Genomic DNA, 18,020 nt, shown 5'->3' on the forward strand with positions numbered 1-18,020 from the left:
AGGTGTTGGCCGGAACTTCTTCACTGCTTTTCTTTCTGTTTAGATTTTCCATCTAGTTGTTTTGAAGCTGAGTTTCTCTTGTGTGAGTGTTTTGTGTTGGAATATTAATTCATCACAGCGACCGCACAGGTAGTTCTGCGTTCCATAAATTTGTGTTTCTGCAGTTCTGTCAGGTGTGATCATTAGCCTCGTGATGACGCTGATCTGTAATCTCCACGTGGAGATAAACAGACTTGGAACAAGTCAAGAACAAAGCCTCAGTGACGAGGGTTTATTTTATTATGTCATAAAGATTGCTCGCTGAACACACACACCAATCGCCATCATTTAAAAATGGGCATGGCATTTTCCAAGAGATCTGATTGGTCATGAGGCGGAGCTCTAAGTGTTTATTGAGACCATATCTTGGTCCAGAGCAGGTGGGACATTCAGCTCAGGGAGCATTGTAGTGCGGAAAACCCAGGGTTAATCCTTGAAGTTATGTTGATAAGAGGAAATCTAGCGTTGTAGTACAGGCCTCAGGATAAACGACATACAAAAAAATATACACAAACAAACATACATACCAGTGACCTACCATAAGCAGCAGGGTTGGGTAGGCAGAATTGCATAACCAGACCACCAATGTCAACCCCAAGTGGTGCAAAGGACTCATAAATGAAAAATAACTTTGTCCTTGATTCCAACTGCAATCAGGAAACGCTTTTATTGTGACACAGCAAACAGGAAGACACAAAACCGTCTTTACTCTTGGTTGCCAATTTTCAAATATTAAACTAAACTGGATCACATTTCGGACTTGCCCTCAATATCACCACGCACAGAGATCACAGAATTCATAGCAAGCGCACAGACCGAGCCTGTAAAAAGGTGCAAAAAGGAACTTCGCGCGCGCAAAAAAAGGGGTCTAACTGCGTGATTACAGTTTTTATGCACTTGGTGGTTTTTGGCAGTAAAATGACGCCATACCCTCGAGTTAAAATGCATGTAGAGTGAAGCAGATATCAATATACTCAATACGTTATTACACCGATTGCGTATATTGTAGCGATGGCAGAGCTAACTCAGTCCAACATCTCCAACACACCTGCTGTAGCTGAACAGGAAATGTGCACGTGAGCCTCACGTGTAAGTTCAAACTCACCATCGTGGGTCACGCGCGCCCTCACGGACAGGTTGGGGTAATAGCTCTGAGGGAAAGGCCAGCGGTACATCCCGAGACACAGTCTCACAACTTGTCGTGTATGTCAGGAGGGGAACATAGCAGCACATATTAATACGTGACATCTACGGGAAGAGGTTTAAGTTAAACATTTAAAAAAAAGAAATGCGTTGGTGAAAGTTTAAATTAGCATTAGCTTGCTAGTTCAGCTAGCTTTAGCTCGGCGGTGCACACAGCAGAACAAAATCCTGGAGACAACAACCCGATAAATAAACAAACGTATATATATATATATTGTTTTCCACATTCATTAATTATTTCGATAAAAGTACGAGAAAAGACTCACAAGACGAGAAGCAATCTGTGCAACGGGCAGTCTGGGTCCTGCGGTTTAACCAAACTTAATGGTGCCCACAGCGACGCCTGCTGGAGGAATAAATAGTAACATCAGTGAAACGCTAGTCTTTCTTTCTTTCTTTCTTTCTTTCTTTCTCTTTCTTTCTTTCTTTCTTTCTTTCTTTCTTTCTTTCTTTCTTTCTTTCTCAATTGGAACGGTGCAGGTTTCTGTTGATTAACAAACAATTCCAAAATCAATTTTCGGCAGTTTACATGTTCACCCCTTATTACATTAACACCAACATTCATTTGCAGGCCTTTGCTTGTCCTCCGTGGCAGGCATTCTCAATCTCAGGACATGCTTGTTAGTTTAACTCTCGGTGTGAACGTGTTTGCGGTTCTCTGCGTGTTTACCTCGTGATGTCTATGTTGTGCTTTGTGATGCTTCAGATAGCTTCAAGCCCCACAAACCTGTGGATTCTTACCGTGTTTTCCAGGGATTGGACAGTCAAAATTAAGAGCAATATTCTGAGAGTGACTTAAATTTGAATAATTTTTTGGGGACAATGACATTGATGAGTACATATAACAGAGATCGTACGGTAATAATTCTAGTCAACTGAAATAACAGACATACAAACAAAAAAATTAGCACAGCACTCATACCACAAGAGGTTTATTCAGGACAGTCCAATTCCTTTAATACCCACTAGCACAAGTTCAGCAGACAGTATTTTTTTTAAAAACATAAAACATATGAGACAACAGATTGAATACTTTACCAGCTATTTATAAAGAATGGCAATGATATGGAGAGTACTTTTGGCCTTCGGGTATCTGTGTCCAGAAGAGAACTGGGATTGGTGGTGGTTTGTTTACTGGGTCTGCCACGATCAGTCTGGTCATATTTACAGACATATTTAGAGACTGTTGAGGTAAGTTACCTGACAATATATTCTGGTTTCTGAAGGATAAAAGTCCAAACCAGCAGATGAAGTCTTCTCCCATCCACTTTGTGTGGGATAGTGCTTTGTAGGTTTTTTTTTTGTTATTATTTATTTATTCATAAAGGGTTAAAGATGTAAAAAGCACACAGTATATCAGTCATCTCATGAACAAGCTGCACATTTTGCTATTCCAACGGTTCAAATCGGTTAAAGATTGCAGGAGATTGTGTGAATGCTGAAGGAATTCGTCTAAATACATATTGGCTGAGCTTTAGTGATGAACCTGAACTATCTCGAAATAGTTACACAAGTTCAATTCAGGTCAGAAACAGTGATGACGGCTGAATTTGTTTGGAAACAGCTGCCCTCCAATTAGCGGCTCTTATCCAGTACAGACTGCATCACATGAAGCTCATCAGCATTCACACGGAGGGAAACAGTGTCTCCTCTCTGAACAGATTTGATTTGTCCATGTCTAATCGATCATTATATGACTTCCATCTTATTCTTGGCTTTGGTGTCGTTTCAGTGATCCATTGCAGGCACAGGGCTAACATGCAAACTCCACACTGGAAGGATTTAAAGGTCTTCGTTTGAGGCCTCACAAACACCAACCCTGGAATACTTTAGGTGACAGGTTTCTCTGCTCTGCCGTCGTCCCGTTGCCGGCAGGACACCGTGCTGATGGCCTGGGTCAGAGAGCTGATGAGGGAGGTCAGGCCGATGAGGTAGCCGTCCTCTTTACTGCCCTCAACCCAGGACACATTGTGTTGAAGCTCCCTGGAGTCAGGCAGTGGCGTCGTCTTTCCAAAATCTATCATCCACACGTTGGCTTTGTCGCGGTCGTGGACAAAGAGAAGTGAGCTGCCAATCACCTGATCATAAAAAAAACAACAACAACAACATAGAAATGTGTGTCGATTGTTGCCGCATCTGAGCCAAAAGCGATTGTTAATGTTCAAGGCCAAATTTGGAGGGTTGTCTCTGCGTCTACACTCACCTCATGGGTTCTAAAAAATGGTGAACTTTTTAAAGCCTTATTCAGGGCGAGGAGTCTGGAGCAGTAGGCTTTCTGTAAACATACAGGAACATACACCGTCAACAGCCATGCTCCATGTTAGAAATTCACACGGTGAGCTGAATGGACATGTCAAGAGTAGTTTGGCGTTTGGACGAGAAAAGGACCAAACATCGTGGAAACAATTCAGGTTCCCCCATTCAGTTTCCAGTAGTACTGTGATAAACAAGAACATTAAGTAGCAGTTTATTGTTATTAATCAATGCATTGTTTCCTTGTATCCAGACAGAACTGACCAATGTTTCGGGTTGACTCCTGGTGAAGTTGAGCAACGTTTCCGTGACTTGAGACAAAGTCTGAACTCTCCGGAAGTCGCGCCTGACGCTGCCGTCCTCCATCTGACTCGCAGAGACACACGGCACATTCAGGGAGGTCGCCTGTGATGGTATTTATGACTGACGAGTTCGCAGGCTGCTCCTACCATAATGCCCTCAATTCTCAAGCCCAGCGTTGCCGTTGAACTGGTCGCGTCCTTCCACTGAAGGTAGCGCCATTTCGTCAGCGCTCTCTGCGCATGTTCCTCTGGTGATGGAGCTGAGGGGTCGAGTTTTACCATCTTCTGGTACAAGTCGCCCCTCGGGGTGGCCTTACTGTGCGCCTTGATCACTTCCTCTTCCTGGTACGTTCTAAGAAGAGCATTTTTAACAAATTAATATATACAAATGAATGGTCAATCAAAAAAACACGACACAGTTTGAATCTGTGAACTAAAACGTGAAAATCAAACCACAAGTAAAAGTGAAATACAAGCAAACTGAATTGCTAATAAATTAAAACATTGCATCACATATTGATACAAGAAGCAAATTAACATAACTAAATCTGTCCAAAACAATGGAGACACAAATCATGAAATTCTCTTTCTACATCAGCAACCGAAATGATTAAAATTTTAAACAATGTTTTATATTTCAATCTCAGTTTGCTGAAATCATTAAGTAGATTTTTTTTTTAATGCTAATAATCAGTTTTTATTTGACAAATTATTGCTGAGGATCTTTCTTGTTTCTGTACATCTGCAAGTAAAACTGAGTGCTGTTTTAATTCTCCAGTTGTCAAATATGAGAAGAAAAAAAAACTTTGAACACCATTGGCTTGTAAAGAACGATCTCTTTTCCTATATTGTTTAAAGCCATCAAATTCCAGACAATTTATTTCGGACCATTGTTGAATAATCGTGGACTAAACTGTTAGAATCAACCCTACCTGACTCCCATCTTACAGTCCATGATGAGGGGCCTCCTCAGGTCACTCAGCAGGTCCTCCAGGCGGATGTAGCAGTGTCCCCCCCTGGTGGCCGTGCCGCGGTATTGCGGGACAAAGGGGCTCAGTGGGTCCTTCATCAGGTTCTCCAGGCACTTGGCCTCCACTTCACTGTACGGCTTCAACACCTCTCCTCCTTTGCTAAGCTGGAAGGAACCTGCTCACGCCAATTAACCAGCAAGAAGGAAGAAATCAGTTTATAAAATAAAAAGTGATAACACAGTCATAGGTACCCAGATGGATACGCAGCTCACAGGAAACACAAATCATACATATATATTAAACTCAGATCCGATTGTACTGGTGTGGCTGTGTGGTTCTGTTGTGGATGAACAGCGACACACATGCCTTGATGTCCCGCCAGCTGAACCCAGGATCGTTGCCGCCCTACAGACCAGTGCATCAGGGTCTGAAACGTTTTCCACGAGCGGCACTGCAGTAAAAACGAGTTAGAATCCAGGTCATGTTTAGGTTTGTCTCAGAGGGAGCTCAAGCAAAGGATTACTGTCATTTCTTCTGGCTTGGCACAGATGTTGTGTGTGTGTGTGTGTTTAATATGAGGTGAGTTCCTTCTTGACAATCCAGCAACTGTAGACAATCCATAGAAATTCACACCCCCCCCCCCCAAAAAAAAAAAGTAGGTCAGCATGAATGAAAGGCCTGAAAGCAAAGGACCAACAACTTCTCTATCAATCAAATACAAATTTATAGCCTCTTTATTTGGTGTATTCTTAAAGCTGAGAACGGGTTTAGGGATTCCAGTGTGAATTTTGTGTTCCAATCTTCACTCCTGACTTTTTTTATTTTGTCTTTTTCTCACGGGTGATTATAGAACAAGGTTAATCAACATTGTCACTTACAAATATGACAGTGTCTCATTTTCTAAAATTCTTAATTTGTAAAAGTGTGACAGGGAGGCAGCTGGACAAGCTTGAGACTGGAGCACATGACAATCTGTCATCCACACCTTTTTATTTTATGGTTCAGAATTCTGTCCTTCTTCATTAAAATACTCACAAAGCCATACATTTCATTTCATTCTTTGCAGAACTCCATAAACAACATAATTCACTTCCATCATCCCCTCAATATTAGACACTGGAAAGCTCTGAAACACTATTCTGCGTGCATTAACCGCTCAGCATTTGCATAGTTGTCGACTCCCACAGCCTCCTCAACAGTCACATGCTTTATATCAAAGAGCTGCAACACAACACAACTGTGACCAGTGACTTACAAATTAGCTAGTTTGAAACTTCCAAATTGCAGGAGTTTGCATGCTTGTATCTGTACTTGTTGATTTTTTTTCACCTCAGGTCAGACGCATTAAGCAGCTGAAGCGGTGAGCTACATGCAAACGACATTCAAATTCGACCTCCTCCCGAGTCCTCATGCAAACCAGCAGGCGCAGTGAACAGTTGAGAAGTATGAGTTAACTTTTTCTTTTATGGAAAACCGGACTAACCACATCTCTATGAGTGGTGAATAAAATCGAATATATTGTATAATATATCACATATTGAGTATGGGAGTATATTGACTTTCTCTTGTAAAATCTTCTTTTAGAAAATGTATTCCTGAAGGTGCTGAAACCGACTTTACCTTCCTGAATGTTTTCCTCTTTGAAGCAGCTCCCTCTCCTTCGCTTAAGACGCCGTCGCTCTCTGCTGAGGAGAGGTTGATGGAGGAGCAGGAGGAGGTGGAGGAGGAGGAGGAGGAGGCGTGCAGGAACTTGGAGAGGATTGGATGTGCGGAGGACCAGAGATGAGCTGTGTGGCTCTCCTTCATTCCTGGAAGCTCCTCGGCCTCCTCATCCTTCTCCTTGGAGGTGTCCGCCCCTCCCTCCTCCCTCCTTCTTGACCTCCATTTCGGCTTCACGTCATTCCCAGTACATCTTGCTATCAAACGTGTGTCTCCTTTCTTTTCGGTACCTTTTATTTCCCCGTGCGTCTCTTCTTTTGTGTGTCCCACAGAGGGCTGGAAAGCATCACTCTGTTCTGAATCGAGCCGACGGTCTCGCTCTCCGTCCTCTCCAAGTCCTCCGATACACTGACTGTGAGGAGGGTAGCTTTTTGTAGCCTTCAGTTTGGGTCTGGATCTCACTCTGCAGCTGCTTGTTGGTTCTTCATTGACGACCAGACGCTGGTGTGTTGGATCCGATGCTCTGGTGGATGAATCCTCTTCCACAGCCTGTTTATGCTCGATTTCCATCTTGAGTCCTTTGAGGTCTCCTGTTGTGTCATGCAGCGTAAACCCTGGTATTTAAAATTTTGTTTGCACAAATGCGTTCAATCCGAGCAGGACTCTGATATCTACATTTAGGTAACAAATGAGGGAAAATGTTCTGAAATCAGTCAAACCTTACCTCATGAATGACATCCACCTGCTAGATTGCAGTGAAAAGAAGCTGTTTGCAGTGAGTCACAATTATTATTGTCCGTATTGGTGACACATTTTGCATGCAGTGACGTTTCCAAAGCCTCGTGAAGGGTTGTCACTGCCGGTACTACCGGGCAAACAGGACATCCAGGAACATCACTGTAAACAATAGAGAGTGACACATCCTACTTCCTCTCCCTGAGGGGTAAAAACACTGTATAGCAGCATGAATATATGAGGTGCTCAACTGCATTAAAACAATTTCAACGTAAAATTATAAAAATAACATTATTCACTTAAGAATACAACCCTGCTGTTCTGTTTCATTTCTTCAGTTTATATTGTATTTTCTATTAACTGATGTACGAGTCCTGACTGAGGGAGACTCATATTCCCTGCACGTGTTCCTTACAGTTACCATTTATGTGGCCTAATGTTTGTGTTGATAAACAACAACTTGACATGGACTTCCACGCACATGCACTCTCACACCTTTTATGAAGTAAAGACAATGCGCAGGCTATTTTACAAGCTTTTATCCAGAAGTGAAATGCAAACAAATCTTTTCCAGCAAACAGTTCAGCCTGTGTGCGAGCTTGAGCTTTCGAGTAACACACATTGTTACACAACGTATTTTTGCACATGTATGTCAGTTTGTGAAGATCAAACGTGCTGTAATACAACATTTAAAAGCAATACTACATTTAAAAGTACCTCTGAGAAGAAAAATAAAAGCTGACTCTTTGTAGAGATTTAGTCTTTTGTGTGATATATCACGCTGTGTTATTAAACACATTTCAAGAGGCTGATTCAGCATTTTGCTGAATATTTCCAAAGCAGAATGATTGCACTGGTTATAACACTGTTTTAACATTACATGTACTATATCACATCACAATGGCCTAAAGATTTTAATTATTTTGATTGTAATCAATATGTTGAATATATTTATTTATTTATTGTGTTTTTTTAATCGATTATTTAGTATCGTGGCATGTGAGATCTCTGTGAACACAGTGTTTAGCAGTGCAAAGTATAAATCAGCCACTGAAAATGAAAGAATTGCTTCAGTTGAGACAGCATGCATCCTGTATAATGAACTCTCTCAAACCATTTATTGTCCTTTATTGTTCAGTTCACGTGTGCTTCTGCTCAGGAGCTCTGCAATACAGATGCAGCTCCTCCTGGCTCAGATCGGAGGGATTATTCTCATAGGAATTTGTTCCTGCAGTCATATCTGTGTACCATCAGCAACATCACATCCATCCTCCTGCTGGTCGTTTGTGACCCCCGTCGTCTCTGGCCGGTGTCCATTTGTCCTGAGCTGTAGAGACAGATCAGTCTGAGCTACATCACCTGGAGAGAAACGACTTATCACTCACACTCACTTGGACACAAAACTCATGGAACGTGCAGCCTTGTTGCTGAAGAAGCAGATGACAGCTTGCCCCCCCCCCCCCCCCTTACCTCCTCTGGCTTCCAGTCCACTCGCAGCAGCAGAGTCGTGTAGCTGAAGATGAAGAGGAGGCTGAGGAAGATGAAGTTACTGGCCACGCCCACCAAGGCAGATAGCAAAGGGAAGTAGAAAAGCAAATATCTGTGGATTTAAAAAAAAAACAAAAAACAAAACACACACACAAGATCATCACTGCACCTTTGATGCAGCTGAATGATAGTCAGACAAGTTGTGTATTTTTATCCCAGGTTTTTTTTCTTTTCTTTTTTTTTTAACATCACTGCATTATTGTGCAACATCAATGCTGATTTTTGCTCCAACCAAGGAAACTTGACCTGGAAGAGGACCCCTGCCGGGGGAATCACAGTAATTTTTTCCCCAGCAGAGACATGAGCGTTGGCTCTAATTGTGCTGCGTTTGGGTGCAGGTAGTGTGTCCTGGGAGTTATTCTGACCTCAGACCGGTAAAATGGGCGTGAATATTCAGCTGAGCTGCGTAGATCTGGACCTTGTTGGAGAGGATTTCAATGACAGCCATAGACGAGGGGGAATACTAAAAATGTGGAGAGAAATTACCCTTTTTAAATGACTTTTTGAAAAAAATGTATTGTTTCCCGATCGGTAAGTGATGACACACATCCAAACGCAACCTACCGGGTCATCTGTGTAGTGTGAGAACAGCTCCACCTCCAGAACTTGTTTCTGCTCCGACACTCCGCTCAGAAAGGCCGGGAGGAAGAGCAGCGTTCCCAGAGTCTTCAGCAGGTCTGACTGGTACCTCAGTATGCCCTGAGAGCAACAGAGAAACTTGTCTCCAACATACTTCATTTTCCAGTTTGTTCTCAAATAGTTCATTTTCTCTTTATTCGCAAATGCATAATACTAGATTTTTTTAAAATTATTATTAATATCAATGAGAACAAGTAATTGTTACAGTCACTCCCGCCTGACCTGTTTACTCGCTTTTAAAGAACAGTAAGAAAAATTGACCTTAGCAGAGTTCATTTACAATTAAGTCATTTATTCGATCAACATTTAAAACCTGCAGAACATTTCAGAGGCATCAACTCATCTGAAACACATGTTTTTGGATGCTGCAGACTCTAAAAGGCCCCACCTTGAGGCGAGAGCATTAATTATGACACAACTCTGTGGCCCCGCTTATTCTAAACCCTTTTATATTGTTATATAAGATAATGAAGAACTGATTAAAACGTGGTTGTAACATGTAACATGCAACATGTTGTATGAATTTAAATGACAGAAAACCAAGATAATCACAAAAGTTTGATTTGAACAAGCCTGACGAATGCCTTTAAAACGCTTTTTTAAAATTAAAGAATAACTTTCAATGATCGGAATCTCATTTGTCACAGCAGCAATATTGTCATTCAGGCTGGATCTTTTGATGGATTAATTTCTGGATCAAAATCAGCTCAATATAATGCAGTATATTCATGAGGCAAGCGTTAGCCGTCATTTCACACGTTCATCCTGTCATGTTGGTCTGCTGAGCTCAACCTCTGACACGGTGGATCCCTGAGCAACCAGGAGCAGCGCTGATCTGACTCTTGACTCTTTGTGTGATTAAAAGTCTGTTTTGTGTGGTGGCTGTACTCACAAAGCGAGAGCTGGAGGCAGACAGCAGTTGGCTTGTCTGGGAAAGGGAGAAAAACAAAAAAAAACAAACCCAATACAACAACATAAATCACCAGTGAGCGGTAAGCCAGCGTTGAACCACAGTTGTTTGGATGAGCACGCACTGCGGCAGCTCACCGAACGGGCAGAGGAGGCGAGCTGGCCCCCGTCTTGAGAGAAACAGGTCGTCTTGATCATGAACATCCCCAGAGCGTGGTTGGTTGGAGAGTCGGGCATCTCCAGCTGCAAGGAGATCTGGTACGCCTGGCCGAAAGTCAGCACCTGAAGAGACGAATTTAATTTATCACAGGGTGAGTTGCAACCACTGCAGTTTCATACGCAAGACGACACGGAACTGTAAGATGTTTGCGCACACACATACATGTCTTTTGTTTTTCATAAGGGAGATGTTGGCCACGGGATAAGAGCACAGAAATGAAGCAGAAGGTTCACAATTTGTCCTGTCGACAAAAAAAAACACAAATAACTGAGTGAGACTGACAATAAACAATAAAGAAGCAGTCACAAAACAACATTTACAGAGTGAAATAAAACACATGCACCTGTAGTAATAGTGCACAGGGGTAGAAAAAGATGCGTTGGGCATGTAAGTGTAGTAGAAACTTCCGTATAAAAAGGCGGCGAGGAAGAGGAGCAGAAAGATGACAGAGAACACGATGACGCCCTGAACTGCTTTGCGACGGGCCCGTAACATCGCCAGGGCGACGACATCCTGGACCTTCAGCAGCATCTGGCCGATGATTTCAGATGGGTCTCCATCATCTCCTGAGAGCAACACACTTTGCCGATCCATAAAAATCTAAAAAGCCCGAGAAACAGAAAAGCAATGAGAATTTTTGTTTTGTTTTGTAGGAATTATTCAAAGAAGCACACTCCAATCCAGTCTCCACAGTATGACTGAAATGCGCCAACTGTTGTTTTGAAACTAATCTGGTCCACGATTTCTCTGAAATAAAGACACACGGGACACTGTGTGAAGTGATGCACACTCACAGACTGTGGCTGATCATGTTAAGGCACAAGCCTTCACATTCACAGTACTGAGATCTGCAAAACCACTGAGTCCAATCACAGTCACAAGCAGAGGCCTTCCTCACGTCAGATGACTCCAGACTGTGTCGCCCGTCGACATCCAGTCTGAGCGCGTAGTATTCAAGCTTCACATTCAGTGTCACTTCTATTTAAGCATGGGACTGACAAGGTCGCTTGAAATTCAATTACATTCCCAACAAAATGCCTCGTGCACGCGTTTGTCTTGCAATGATAACTCACCTCTGGTGTCTGTTGCCCGATGACAAGCCGTTAGGAAAACCGCTTCAGTTTGTCCACAACTCTCTTAGTCCAGGTTTGACACAAGGACCACCCCTCCCTGAACTCAGATCACTGTTTTATTGGTAGAAAGAGGAGGAGGAGGAGGAGGAGGAGGAGGAGGAGGAGGAGGAGGAGGGCAGTGAGTAAAAAAATTAAAGAGGAAAGGGAAAACTCACAAAATCAAATGCAACTTTAACACATACAGACTGCACAAAAAGACACAAAACATTTTTTTTAAATGAGCAAGATTCACTATACTGTGTCAGTAAATTGTATGAGCCCAGCATCAATTTCTTATTTTTAGCTGTGAGCTCACCTTACGTCTGACTTTTTAGAAATGCTTCACAAAAACTGAAGATTTTTTTTAAAATTGTGCTGTAAAAAGATTCCAACTTTGTCGTGATAAGAGCTGATGTGTTTCTATTCTATTCTATTCTATTGTTGTCTAAGAATTAAGCGAAAGTTACAAAAGCAGAAGAATGTTGAGCGAGGAGCATTGCATACAAACGTCACTAGGGGGCGCCATCTGTGGCGGAAGCAGACAACACCCACTCGCCAACGACATCCCTCGAGGGGAGAAGAAGACGTCTTGGACCAATCAGAATCAGCTCAACCCGGAAACAAATTGTAGTATCACGTTTCAGTTTACCGCGGAAAAGTGCATCAAAAGGTAAGTTTAAACTTCGTTTAGCACAATATGTGCTCATAGCAGCAGAAACGAACGGTGTAATCATGCAATAATCATATCAGAACGGTCTTTTACAGCCATTCTGCACGAACGTAGTTCACTCCTAAACGCGTTATTTCTTCTGACTGCAGGATGTCCTGCTACGCCAGCATCACTCGTCTGTGTGTGTCGTCTGCAAACGAAACACCGAGATGCCCAGTCCACCTCACACCCTGTGAAATTGAACATGATGGACCAGCTCAGGTGTCGCAGTACTTCACTGCCACCGCAAAGGACCGCAAACAAGGTACCCAGACTGCAGGGATGTCTCTTCCAGCAAAGCAAGTAAACAGTTGTTTACCTGGCCATGGAAACTTAACTCTGGCAGAGCAACCCCCCCAGAATAGATGCAAATATATTGTATAACAAAGTTGACCTGGTAGGGGTGAATGATACTGCAACATTAATGATGCTTTGTGTGTGGAACCCTGCTGATGCTTCAATGTTCTTGCAGAAAAGACAGTGTCTTTCAGAGGACGTTGCCTGAGAGGACAGGAGCTCAGCTGTCCTCAGGGCTACACCGGCCTGGTGCTGAAGGAGATTAACAAACCCGGCTCGGATCAAGAGGTAAACAAAAAGAAACCCACCTGTACCACCACATCTAACCCGGAGCTGCATTTCACTGCCTTTCGAATAATGACGTTGGAACGTTCCCCCCCCTTACAATGTGTTGAATTTGTCTGCGCCCAGGACAGGACGGTGAAGGTTTCCTCCGTATTCGACAAGCTGACCTACTGGAATCTGGAGACGCCTCCAAACTCTGATGATGCAGTTGTGATGGCGATGGACTGGCCAGAGCTCGCTGAGGCGGTAAAGACCTTTTCAGGACTCGTGTAAACATGATCACCAGCAAGGGCTTAAACTGTAAAAAGAAGGATGGATGGCGAGTGGTGTGGAAAAACATAACATCCTTTTTAGAAAGTTATTAGAAAGCCGCAATGTGTTGTGTTTGACTGCATGATATTGCTTTGCAGGAACAGATTTGCACGCGATACTGATGTTGTCTCTTTACAGATCCACGGGCCTGTTGAGGACTGACGTGATCTCAGAGGGGAAACTTGTCAAGATACTGCAAGATGCATGATGTCTTCTCAGTATTTTTTCTGTTCATGTTCATTATTGACTTGTAAAATCCTAATTATCAACTCAGAGTAAAAAGTGACTCAAATAAATGTTATTTTTATATGTACTTTTTTGTGAATTTATTTGATAAAAATGAGTGAGAAAAGTGTGATTTTGTGATTTCTCTTGTTTTTACTGCGCAGCTTGTTAAACTAAAGAGATCAGATACATAAATGCACATACATATATATATTTTTTTAATCGGCTATGACAAGGAGAAAGAGCCGGCACTGGGTTTTTTTTTCCCACCTAAATCAGCTCATGACAGCATCTGATGGAGAATTTCAAGAAAAGTAAAAATGTGCTGAAACCATAATTGAGTACAAGGCGAATGCTGTGTGGGACTGTAGAGGCCACTGCAGGGAAGCACAAAGATGTGTAGATGGAATTATTCAAATTACACAGATTCCAACTTTAGAACACAGGTTTTATAAATTAAAGCAAACGTGGTAGATAGTATCAGAAGAACCTTAAACGTCTTTAAACAATCGGCATTCTCACAACCTTAGTAATGCATCACGACTTAAAATTACAAACACAGTAAATGGCGTCGTAACAATACAAAATGTAGCACACCAGCACAGAGATCAGATCAGCTTTACAGTGGCTCGCCAACATTCACACCCCTTGAACTTTTCCACATTTTGACAAATTACAACATGTAAATGTATTTTCATGAGCTTGTATGTGATTGACCAACAAAACCGTATAACTGAAGTGGAAGGTTGAGTTTTTCCAAGTACATCTTTTTTCACAATTGACATTTATGCAGCATGTTGTGTTCATCTATCACATAAAATCCCAATGAGGATAAACATTACTGTTACACTATCGTGTCATTTATTGGGATCAACTCAAACAGAAAATGAAAATATTACGACATCAAACAGGATGGGTTTTTTTTTTAGGTAATGGTGGCAAAGCTTCCTTCCAGTCAGTTCAACTGATTGATGAAGTCAAACTTCGGAAATAAATAAACTCCAGCATTCAACACTAGACTAGAGAAAGTTTTCGTATCAATGTCCAGTTTGGTTGTCGTGAGACATATTTAAGGTACAAATAGTAAAAACGGTACATTATGTGATAGGACAGTGGGACAGTGGCCAATATTTTACAAAAACCCAGTGAGACATGTTTCCAATTTAGAGGCGTACGCTAGAAATGGTCAAATATGTGTGATTCTGATCAGTATAATAGTTTTTTAAAAGTGTGAATGACACGAGGTTTTACACAGATTTGAACCCATGAAAACATTCTTGGGAAACTGTTGTGGTATTTCAACAAAGACCTAATAAAAGGTAGTTGTTGATGCAGGTTGTCTTGTGTCTGACGTTGCAGCACCTTCAGCACTGTGACTTCCCATGGCCTGGTTTATAATTCTCACGTTATGTTTGTTTTTAACTATGGGCTAGACAAAAGGAGTAACCTCAGCCTTTATGAAGTTAAGGTGTTTGATATTTTCCCCAGACATTTCATTTTCTGATTCTTTCAAAAAATGACATGTACCGGTATATAAATCACCCATTTCATGACATTTTTTGGTCACGTTTTCAAATCATGTTGTTTGGAACATGCTCTGCAAACTACTGGGCTCCCAGTTAGGGACCAGTGAGGGACAGCACATTGGACACTCCCGGTCCAGAGAGAAGAATTAAAAGATTTATTAGAGTAAAATAAATTTGGAAATTTAAAGGGAAAACAAGGTTTTTTTTGTTTATGGCTATAACTATGTTATATGTGTATATATATAAATGGATAATGTTCCTTTTAGCTAAGAGGTGGAGGTGGCGGCAGCTGTGACGGTTTTGGCTGTGGTGACGGCTGTTGAGCTGGTGCTGGTTGTGACGGCTGTGCTGGTGGCGGCTGCTGTAAGAGGGACAGCTCCATGTCCGACTTGCTGCGTTTGGCGGGGAGGGTGTGGTCGTGCGACTTGCGGATGTGCCTGTAGAGGTCGCCCGACTGCGTGTAGCTGCGGTAGCAGTACCGACACTCGTAGGGACGCTCGCGGGTGTGAACGATGGCGTGACGCCTCAGCGTGTACGAGCACGAGAACGTCTTTCCGCAGACGCCGCATGTCGGCACGTCTTCCACAAAGTTCCCCACAGAGTCTTGAAAGGTCTGGAAGTAGTTGGAATGGTCCGAAGGCTGTTGAGATGTCGACGGAGACATGAGCGAGAGGGAGAAGGAGGAAGCGTCCTGGGACGTGGCTCCGGCGCCCGGCGAAGAAGAGGAGGGAGAGAGGGGGAAGGTGTAGTCATTTGAATGGGACGCCAGTTGTAAGAGGCGCTGTTGGTTAGAACTGAGAAAGTCAGCGTTGTTCAGCTCTCGGTCTTGAATGTCCTCTTCAAACTCATCATTTATATCCATCATGGGTGCTGCTTCTTCACTCTCGTCTTTCTCCTCTTGCTCTTCGTCGGATATCACAATGGCTTCGACTTTGATGTTGACGTTCTCTTCACTGTGGCCGGTCTCCACTCCGCCAACGAGAGGATGGGCTCTTTCATTTCTCCTGATCGCTGCAGCTCCAGAGTCTGTCTCCGGTCTCTGAAGTACTTGGGTCTGAGGACCACGCGGCAAGTTGAAACTCTGGCCTTGGAGCGATACAGCATTCTGAATACGAATTTGAGGCGGCGCACGGTGGGGTTCGGAGTACGTTGAGTTTGTTTGTACATGCGAGGTCGGAGCTGGTGCCTGAATTAACATGAACATCCTTTGTCCTTCTCTAACAGAGTCATCAAGGGACATTTGGGCTTCATCCTGTTGCGCGCTGGAAGAAAGGCTGGATTCTGACCGACTGCCAGCCCTACTCATTGGGACCAAAGACGAAGATGATGATGATGACGGCTGCTGATTACTAACGTGGCTGGAGAAAAAAACAAATCAGTTATTACAGAGCACTAAATGCTCAAATATATTGGTTTGTGGGCTACTATAGTCCCGGCATGCTTTTAATTTTCATTGAAAAAAAAAAAAGAGAATTCCTTTTTAATTTTGAACTGTTTTAACTTTTAATGTGTGTTCGGTTCTAGTCAGACCATGAATCAGACATCAATCAGATCTGAAGATAAAGAGACTGAGAAGAATATATTTGACATAACGACGACTCCACATTTGAACTGTCCACAAATTAAAGAACATCCCTACCTGTACGACTCTGTCGTGCTAACAGGACTGCAGAGCGCCGACACCTCTCTCTGACCGGCCGTCTCCAACCTATGATGACCTCCGGACACAGAAGCAGACAGGCCTGTGATGACACCCTGCATCAGTTCACTCGCCGGAGGAAGTGAAGGAACATCCATGCCCGGCTGGGTGGTATCGGCAAGGTCAGGACTCAGAGGAATGTGGACACACTTTAATGACCCCCCACTGCTTTGTTCAGACTTCACGGACTCGACGCGAGTCCTCTCTCCCACTGTCGACACTGACAGGACGGGCACTGCTGTGGTTGCAGGATTAGCATGACCTGCCTTGGCCACCATGTGCTCGGCTCCATCACGCCTTCCCTCCCTCTGCGCCTCTGTCGCCTTCTTCAAACCAGTGCTCTCCTCAGAGCGCGTGCTGTCAGCCTCAGCCAGAGGGCCTCGCTTGTGGAGTCGCCTCTTGCACACTCTCACCACCTCATTCATGTGAAGGAAGCTGGCCGCCGCCAATATGTCCTCCACTGGCGGAGAGTCCTCGAGCTGGAGCACACCTTCGTAAATAAAGTCCAAAAGCAAGCCAAACGCAGCAGACGTGACAATGTCGCTGTCGAGTGTGACAGAGCTGCTGGCCCCATTTCCCATCGGAGAGTCTGAGTAGAACATGTGGAAGAAAGGTGAGCAGGAAGCCAGGACAGCCCGGTGAGCCAGGAAGCGAGCTGAGCCCACCAGGACGGTGCAGTCACAGAGGAAGCCCCGCTGGCGCTGGGACCGCAGTGCTGACAGGAGCTGCTGGGAATGCTGGGGAAACTCCATCAGCTGGGAAAAAGAGAGCAAAAGACTTTATTATCCCATATGTGTTGTGCTCTGCAAACATAAAACCAATGTGTGATTTTATTTGCCTCGTTTCCCAGTTGACGTCATAAACAGACACAATAGATTTGGTATACAATCCCATCATCAAGAAAAACACAATTACATTCAAAATACTTACAGAAACTGTTGCTTGTTTGTCTCTTGAGCCTCAAAGGTCCGTTACACTTTGACGATCCCGAGGTTACGTTTCCACAATGGCAACCCGCCGAATTGTTCGTAGTGTTGTCATCGCCCAGCAGTGAATTTCTAACATAACGTTGACTACAAACAACACATGACTTGCAGGTAAAAATAAATCATACTTAACAAAATGATCTCCGTTACAAAGAACCCCAGACGTGTTAATTTGGACCACTATGTCTCTTAATAGAAACAGGTAGCCACAAGTCAGGTATGCTAACACAAGTTAGCCAGGTTAGCTGAGCCGCTGAGCACATTTCGAGCATCGGGATCTTCAGCAGGTGTTTGTTGAGGGACCAGAGTCTGAGTTACCGTGCGGCAAAACAGTTACCGTTCAGTTTCTGCCTTAATGCGGTGGATATATGTCCTCATCGGCAGCCAGTCT

General features: G+C 43.4%; 3 protein-coding genes across 4 annotated transcripts; 1 reads left to right on the forward strand and 2 right to left on the reverse strand.

Annotated features, from left to right (window-relative positions):
- Nucleotides 1-7,784: 7,784 nt before the first annotated feature.
- Nucleotides 7,785-11,611, reverse strand: LOC308134187 (seipin-like). Of its 2 annotated transcripts, none has more exons than XM_080501824.1 (9): nt 11,552-11,611; nt 10,822-11,078; nt 10,641-10,719; nt 10,397-10,540; nt 10,242-10,277; nt 9,275-9,409; nt 9,076-9,173; nt 8,633-8,762; nt 7,785-8,489 (listed from the first exon to the last, which is right to left on the reverse strand). In XM_080501824.1, exons 2-9 carry the CDS (start codon nt 11,070-11,072, stop codon nt 8,397-8,399), a joined length of 966 nt encoding a protein of 321 aa, XP_080357950.1. In that variant the 5' UTR covers nt 11,073-11,078; nt 11,552-11,611; the 3' UTR covers nt 7,785-8,396. The 2 variants fall into 2 exon arrangements, with proteins under 2 accessions (XP_080357950.1, XP_080357951.1); XM_080501825.1 differs by having other exon boundaries at nt 8,349-8,521.
- Nucleotides 11,612-12,193: 582 nt separating this feature from the next.
- rnaseh2c (ribonuclease H2, subunit C) lies at nt 12,194-13,551 on the forward strand. The gene is made up of 5 exons (XM_080502351.1): nt 12,194-12,260; nt 12,410-12,564; nt 12,772-12,884; nt 13,008-13,127; nt 13,332-13,551. Exons 2-5 carry the CDS (start codon nt 12,411-12,413, stop codon nt 13,353-13,355), a joined length of 411 nt encoding a protein of 136 aa, XP_080358477.1. The 5' UTR covers nt 12,194-12,260; nt 12,410; the 3' UTR covers nt 13,356-13,551.
- Nucleotides 13,552-13,797: 246 nt separating this feature from the next.
- zbtb3 (zinc finger and BTB domain containing 3) lies at nt 13,798-17,961 on the reverse strand. Its single transcript, XM_080502423.1, has 4 exons — nt 17,574-17,961; nt 16,584-17,398; nt 16,167-16,302; nt 13,798-16,049 (listed from the first exon to the last, which is right to left on the reverse strand). The coding sequence occupies exons 2-4, from the start codon at nt 17,393-17,395 to the stop codon at nt 15,207-15,209; spliced, it is 1,791 nt and encodes a 596-aa protein (XP_080358549.1). The 5' UTR covers nt 17,396-17,398; nt 17,574-17,961; the 3' UTR covers nt 13,798-15,206.
- Between the last annotated feature and the right edge of the window lie 59 nt (nt 17,962-18,020).

Source organism: Blennius ocellaris (assembly GCF_963422515.1).
Source record: "Blennius ocellaris genome assembly, chromosome: 9".
Lineage (NCBI taxonomy): Eukaryota > Metazoa > Chordata > Actinopteri > Blenniiformes > Blenniidae > Blennius > Blennius ocellaris.

Coding starts and splice junctions, on each gene's coding strand:
- LOC308134187 (XM_080501824.1), bottom strand. CDS start 11,072: ATGGATCGGCAAAGTGTGTTGCTCTCAGGAGATGATGGAGACCCATCT. Junction 10,278..10,396: donor TCGCCTCCTCTGCCCGTTCG/GTGAGCTGCCGC, acceptor TCCCTTTCCCAG/ACAAGCCAACTGCTGTCTGC. Junction 8,490..8,632: donor TGGACTGGAAGCCAGAGGAG/GTAAGGGGGGGG, acceptor CTGTCTCTACAG/CTCAGGACAAATGGACACCG.
- rnaseh2c (XM_080502351.1), top strand. CDS start 12,411: ATGTCCTGCTACGCCAGCATCACTCGTCTGTGTGTGTCGTCTGCAAAC. Junction 12,885..13,007: donor AACCCGGCTCGGATCAAGAG/GTAAACAAAAAG, acceptor GTCTGCGCCCAG/GACAGGACGGTGAAGGTTTC. Junction 13,128..13,331: donor GGCCAGAGCTCGCTGAGGCG/GTAAAGACCTTT, acceptor GTCTCTTTACAG/ATCCACGGGCCTGTTGAGGA.
- zbtb3 (XM_080502423.1), bottom strand. CDS start 17,395: ATGGAGTTTCCCCAGCATTCCCAGCAGCTCCTGTCAGCACTGCGGTCC. Junction 16,303..16,583: donor AGCACGACAGAGTCGTACAG/GTAGGGATGTTC, acceptor TTTTTTCTCCAG/CCACGTTAGTAATCAGCAGC. Junction 16,050..16,166: donor AAATGTCCCTTGATGACTCT/GTTAGAGAAGGA, acceptor ATTCGTATTCAG/AATGCTGTATCGCTCCAAGG.